This window comes from Lonchura striata, chromosome 6 (assembly GCF_050655825.1).
Source record: "Lonchura striata isolate lonStrDom1 chromosome 6, ASM5065582v1, whole genome shotgun sequence".
NCBI lineage: Eukaryota > Metazoa > Chordata > Aves > Passeriformes > Estrildidae > Lonchura > Lonchura striata.
Window position 1 is genome coordinate 21,152,542 of NC_140708.1, and position 6,796 is coordinate 21,159,337.

General features: G+C 45.7%; 1 protein-coding gene across 1 annotated transcript; it reads right to left on the reverse strand.

Moving 5' to 3' along the window:
- Positions 1-1,027: 1,027 nt before the first annotated feature.
- EIF3F (eukaryotic translation initiation factor 3 subunit F) lies at positions 1,028-5,791 on the reverse strand. The gene is made up of 8 exons (XM_021547729.4): positions 5,497-5,791; positions 5,340-5,410; positions 5,117-5,196; positions 3,915-4,052; positions 2,771-2,862; positions 2,422-2,558; positions 2,171-2,284; positions 1,028-1,419 (listed from the first exon to the last, which is right to left on the reverse strand). Exons 1-8 carry the CDS (start codon positions 5,774-5,776, stop codon positions 1,342-1,344), a joined length of 990 nt encoding a protein of 329 aa, XP_021403404.1. The 5' UTR covers positions 5,777-5,791; the 3' UTR covers positions 1,028-1,341.
- Between the last annotated feature and the right edge of the window lie 1,005 nt (positions 5,792-6,796).

A 6,796-nucleotide genomic window follows, 5' to 3' on the forward strand; every position in this document is an offset into this window, starting at 1 on the left:
TTTTCAAGGAGATGAGTATCTTTTCTGGACCTTCAGTTTTCACTTACAATTAGAATTTACCTTGCAATTAGAATTTAGCATTCAGTCGCTGGGGGAACTCTCTAGATTGGAACAACCACTACAGGATCTGTAGATTTGTAATCTGAGTCTTCTTCTTGGGTTTAGCTGGGAAATTACCAGTTTGGGAGAACACTCTTTGGATACTTCAAATTCATTCACCAAACTAGATACAGTCCTTAGTAAGGAGGGAAGAGTTTTATTGTAGAAGAGGGATGGTTTAACTCTGTTAAAGCAGAGTCCCTCCTCAGCACAGCTGAACTGTAAGCCTTCTAAAAGTAATGCTATTGGCAGAGACTGTGCAAAGTTACAGCTGATATTTTTATTTGCTTTCTTCCAGCTGGTACTTAGTTAACATGAAACATACCTTGGGGAGAAAATGAGGTTTCTTTACACATAATTTTGGCAGCAGTACAGCATTATGAAATAGAAAACTCCTGTTTGGCAACACCCAACTTTTAACCTCAAATCTAATGGATTGTCATTTTGCTGTCCTTTTCTTCTTTGGCAAAGATGGAAACTCTGGTAGCCAAGCTTGTTTAGTCACAAATGCTTTTCAAACTCTTTTACCATGAACTCAGTTGCTGGCTTTAATTCTCTAACTCCCTCTTTATGAGGGGCTAATGCTATTGACCTTTACTTCCTTTCCCAAACAATCAGAATTATATGCATAGAAGTGATACCATAAATTGAATTTACTGTTTCGTAGCCTGATGAAGGGATATACACAGCACCACTAATACACCAGAGACTATTCTACAGTCCTTCATGGTAAAGCATATTATATGCAAAACAAATCCCTACACTTTCAGTGTGCTTTAGCAGTTGGAAAAAAAACCTGCAAAGAACTGGACTTCACTCCCATCCATGCTTTCTTTCCTGATGCCTCTTACCACCACCCCCCGCCCCCCTTTCAGAAATGGATTCATTACACAATAAATGAGGAAGTTTTTTTTCTGGACAGAAGCCATTGTTGCCACTGCAATGGAACTTTTATTCCAAATACATTCTTACAATAAAGCTGTATTTTGTTATACAAGTAGACAAACCCACAAGACGTTAAGATTCTCATATTCCATTTTAAAATAGCAGGTTCAACTGAACTGCAGTTGTCCCCATTCATTTCCTAAAACATGTTAGGGATTTTTCAGAGCAGTGGAAATAACAATGTAAACCAAGTCATGTAGGTAATTAAATTACAGTCCAAGGAAATTTCTAACACCACAGAAAAGTGTATCTGCTCATTCTTCAGGTTCCTTTAAGTGTAGGGTGGCAAAAGTTTCTTTATAAACTAAGAAGTTTTTCATTGAGAGCAATCTGTGACTGTGTGAGATTTGCCAAGTAGGTTACCATCAGTAGGTCCTGAAAGGGAGGGGAAAAAACAGTGATCAGAAATATTAACAAATCATAGCTTATTAGATAGCTGAATTTTTAACATCTGTAAAACATTTTACAATCAGCTACAAGAAATAGTTAGCCCTGAAAGTCCTACCTTGAGGAATGCTTCCCTTGCAGGAAGCTTTTGGTATTCCTGGCATATGAAACACTGCTTGTGAAATTTTAACTCTGAGTTCACCCATGTTAACCAGAGAAGTCAAAGGGTATGAGCAAAATTAAAAATTAGTTCTGGTATTACAGACTGTAGGTGAACAACACATTCAGAAACTTAATTTTTCTAAAAATCTGTTAAGAGAAATCAGGTAGCATGCTAAAACCTTGTTCACGTTTGTAAGTGTTATGCAAAGAGACAGAACTCCAGCTCAGGCAAAAGAATCTGGCAAATCAGCAGTTATTGCTGAAATAAAAATTATTTAAGTTTGGTAATTCCTACTGTCCAATCAATATGAAAGAAGAATTGGTACTGGTTTTCAGATTATTTGCAAAATTCCTAAGTCCTTAAAAATGAATGCTTTTATCTGCAGTTGCTTGCAAGATTATGCTGAGCTTCTTTATCCATTCTCAGCCCTTAAAACACCAAATTACTGGCAATAAAAAAGCTGTATTAGCTATTAGCATATTGGTTTGAAAACATAGATAGTAGACAAATTTATGTCCGTATGACAAATTTTCAAAATTGCTAGCAAGGCACAGAAAAAATTGATTAAGATCTTACATTAATATTGCTGTTCAACATGGTCTCAAAGTCCTCTGGTGAAATCTTTGGCACCTGGTTAATAAGATCCATCAGGAAGCGCCCGACAGTGTTGTCAGCAGCCACTTTGCCAGACTAAGCATAAGAAACACACACTTCAGCATAAGTGGAATTCAAAGTTTATGGCCCAGAAAGAGAAATAATAAAAGAGAAAACCAAGATGCACAAGTCAACATCGAACTTTTTTCTGGCTGATAGAAAGGTGGCCTTACCAGCACATCCTCAGCATACTGCAGCACCATGGTCAGGGTGTCCTGGATCCTGGCTGATGCTGACCCCACCTGCTGCAAGTCACTGGACAAGCCAATCACACGATTGGGGCTAAAACAGGTCTTCATGATAAGATCCACTGAAAGCAAAAGGAGGATCAGTGAAAAAACACTGACTGCCACAGATACCAGTTTAAACCCTTAAATTCTTGAAGATTTTTTTTAGGTCAGCTTCAACAAGACATTCTGATTACCAGTAAAATTCCCAGAATGGCAGTTTTACCAGGGTAAAAGAAGCATTTGAACATTGTCACAACAATGGTTATAACCAAAACAGGAAGAAAGCATTCACCTCCTATCCGCTCTGTATCATAATAAACATATTTCACTGTTAGGGGTGTGAACATCACGCCCATAGTTTTACCAGGGACTCCCATTGGGGCACTAGAAAAAAAAAAAAAGAGAACAACACAACATTTTCAGCATGGACATATATAAGGGAGGAAGGAAGAGATTTCCATCTCAAACATCTCTGTTAGCACTAAAGCAGGAACATAAGTACGTTACTCATTCTCACCAAAATCAGCAATTTTAAGACCCAAGGATAACTGAGGACAGGAAACCAGTTCTGGCATGCTATTAATTGCTCTTTTTCATCCAAGAACACTCCTAACTGGTTTGACGTCAGCATAAATGCATGAAAAACTATAATCTTAACCAAATTTCCTTCTTGCTCTTCTATCCTGAAATACTTCGTGCTTTAAGAAATGACTGAAACAACAAGCAATATCACAAAATCCAAGTACAAAGCACTCTCAACGCTTTTATTATACCTAGTATTCAAAGTACTTGAAGTCCATTTACACTTTAAGTAAGATATCATGGAACACTTCTTGTTTTAAAGATGTACAGTCAAGAAGCAATACTTTCTCTACAAAGAAAAGGGGTTTTTCCTTATAGAGGAGAGCTCTGCAGCCAATACTGGAGGAATTCAGTGAAATGGAAGAGTTTAATTTCTCAATATTTAATCTCGGTTGTTAACTGATAAGAATGATGGTGTTAAGGGGAAGAAAGACCCATCAAGAAGATGCTGTTTGAATTGTGTTAACCACACTAATCCTCTGACTTGTATAAGTGCACTGCTGAGCAATAAAGCCCTATGGCTACAGGCTAGCATTCAGTCAGTGTGATGAAGTTAGTGACATCACAGCCAGCTGTGAGAACCCTGTGACATGTCCCAAAGATATTCTGAAAATTGTTAATTAAGTCACAATTCCCCACCCCAGTGAGGTTCCAGTTAATGAAGTTTTTCAGCCTACATACAATGGTCAAGACACTCCAATGAGAAGTAAGCCATGATCCCTGTCTTACCACTCTGTGTAACTACTGCTCAACATTGTCCACAAAAGGACACTGCGCCCCACTACATTTCTTGTCACCCTGATGGGGCATCTCTCAGACTGCTCCCCTCCCCAAAAGGCAGCCTCCCAGAGTACCTGACATAGGCTTTAATGCTCATGCGTGAATTCTGGAGACTTGTGTCCACAGTGAGGTGGATGGGATTGTGTGCTTCCCGGCTGTAATACTCATGGATCAGGACAGAGTGTTCTGTGATGTCATGACCTGTTGCATACCTTCAAAAGAACACAAGTTGAAGAGCCGTTCTTCCAACATTCAAGTGCCCAGTATTTTGTATTGCTGGTATTTAACATGTTTGTATCCTAAACCATCAATTTGCAAACACTGAGCTATAGCAGCATACTAAACCTAAGTGTTTTAACTGAGGATTTTTTACTTTATGGCCACCTGTCCCTAAAATTGTTGGAATCACAGGCTGAGTGCACCCACGCCCAAAATATGCACAGGGCCAGTGCTGTAGTACCAGCCATAAAACATCAGTAAACTGACATCAGACACCCAATATTCAGTTATCTGTCACTGTGTTGTAGACCAGCTTTTTCCATCTATGTAAGTCAAAGCATACCAAATAAACTTGGATGAATTTTGTCATTCACAAATCACACATCCCTCTGCAGGAGGTCTAACTTGTCAATCTAGCTCCTTTAACTGCTCTACAATTAGCATCTCACATTCTCAGGCAACCTCCTGTCACTGGAACTGCACTCTGCTGTGTTATTAGAAGGCTGTTGACAAAGTTTGCTCCACAGAAAGAAAATGAAGCCATTTTGTAAGCATGAAAAGAGTGATAAACACACTGTGCCACACACTCAGACACAGACTCTGTTCCTGTATCTCGTGTCACATCCCATACACAGGGTACTTCCAGCAGAGAAACAAGTACTCAAACTGGTATCAGTGATTCCTCCTGACACCTTTGGTACATTAAAAACCTCTTTTGTATTCTCCCTTCTTTCTAACCAGTTAACTTCCATGGTACAGGTTGTATTACAGGAAGTAAGTTCTTCTAACAAAGCTAGGCACACATTCTCTAACACATCACTCCCCTTAGTATTTTGCTAGACATAAGCAAAACTAAATCTTTTAAGTCTCCAATGCTGTCTCTCCTTTTCATGGGCTGCAGGAGCTTTACCACTGACTGTAACAAGAGTTGCAAGATATGACTGTCACAGGCATTGGTGCTTCTGCTTTTCCATCTGTGACAGGGCGAATTATGTATTTTAAGTACATTAAGGAATCAACAGACCTCCTTGCATGTTCTTGCAGAAGAACAACTTACCAGCCCAAGATGATCTCGCTAGGAGAAACTTTCTTGTGCAACTCATACATGTTTTTGGCAAATTCCATATCCACAGCCACCTGCGAAACGAGAGAGTGCCGAGACAGCTGGTTACAGGGTGCTTAGCCCGGAGGGCAACAAGGGCACCGGCCCGCCCGCAGCGGCAGCGCGGGGGTCGCGCCCCGCCGAGAGAACTCCCGCTCCGCCCCGGCCGCCTCCGTACCTCATCCTCGGACTCGTTGTGCGGCACGGAGAAGCAGTTGGTGACCTCCACCGAGTGCTTGTCCACGGTCCCTGCGGGAGGGAGAGGAAGGAAAGGACAGCGGCTAAGGGGGCGCACCCCCGAGGTGCGGCGGGCAGGGCAGGGCGGCGGCTCTTACCCAGCAGCGTCCCGATGACCCGCGCCGCGCCCTCGTTGCGCCGCTCGAAGCTGTCCACGATGGAGGCGAGCACGACTGGGTGCAGCCGCACCACGCGGCCCCCGGGGAAGGGGCCCGAGAGCGCGGCTGACAGTGGCGCGGCCGGCGGCGGGGCCGGCGCGGCCGGCGGGGCCGGAGCGGCCGCGGGGGCAGCGCTCCCCGCCGGGGCGGGGGGAGCCGCCGTCGGACTCTGCGGCGGAGCGGCCGCGGGAGGAGCCGCACCGGGAGCTGTAGCCGCCATTTTGCAAGAGAGAGAGGCTGGGTCCTCTGTACCGACAGTAATTGGCTGAGCCGAACGTCTGTCATGCAGCGCTGCTTCTCTATTGGCGAGACCGGCGAGCTAAGGCTATCTGTTAGCCAATCCGGAGCGTGCGATCAGGGGGGACGCTCTGATTGGAGGAAGCGCTCACCGTGTGTGACTGAACCTTACTCTTGTTCCCACCCTCCCGGGACCGGAAGGTTTCTCAATTGGGCGCTCGCATTCCCCGCCTCCCCGCTGTCCGCTCTCCTATTGGCCAGCAACGCCCTCCCCGCCCGCCTTTGAAGCCGTTTATTGGCTGCGGAGATGCCGCTCAGCGCTGCGGAGGGAGGCAGCGGGGTCGCGCCTGGTGCGCGCTCCCTGGCGGGCTGGGTGAGCGCCCTCGTGCGGGCGGGCTGGGCAGGGCAGGGCCGGTGCCGCCGCGCTCGGGGCGCTGTGAGGGCGCAGGGGCCAATGCTGCCTCACGGCTCTGCGCTGCCAGCACGGCACGGTGCTCCAGCAATGCTGTATGCGGGCTCCACAGCCTTTGCGGTCTTGACAGGCGAGTGCTGTCAGTCTGTATTGCTCAATAGAAGAATACGTGGTTGTCGAGAAGAAATGCTGGTTGCCCGTAAGGTTTAGTTATAAATTCCCTTCCTGGGTGACGCTTGCCTATTACAGCGGCCCGCGTTCGCTGTCGAGCAGCGAAGCTGTGCGGGTGCGGCAGGAATCGCCGCCTCATCGCGGCCCGCAGCTTCGTGAGGGGAGGCGGAGCGGCGGGCGCCTGTCTGTGCTGGCGCTGACGGGAGCCAGGGGAAGATGTGTCAGGGGAGATTTAGTTCGCATCTTAGAAAAAGGCTCTTAAACCAGAGGGTGGTTGGAACAGGGTCACCAGGGAAGTGGCGACACCAGCCTGACAGAGTTCAGAAAGTGTTTGAGCACTGCTCTCAGGCACACGGTGTGACCCTGGGGATAGGCTTGTGCAGCCGGGAGATGGACCAGTGGGTCCCTTCCACCTGAGGA

Coding starts and splice junctions, on each gene's coding strand:
- EIF3F (XM_021547729.4), bottom strand. CDS start 5,776: ATGGCGGCTACAGCTCCCGGTGCGGCTCCTCCCGCGGCCGCTCCGCCG. Junction 5,411..5,496: donor GGTCATCGGGACGCTGCTGG/GTAAGAGCCGCC, acceptor TCCCTCCCGCAG/GGACCGTGGACAAGCACTCG. Junction 2,559..2,770: donor TGATACAGAGCGGATAGGAG/GTGAATGCTTTC, acceptor TTTTGCTTTCAG/TGGATCTTATCATGAAGACC.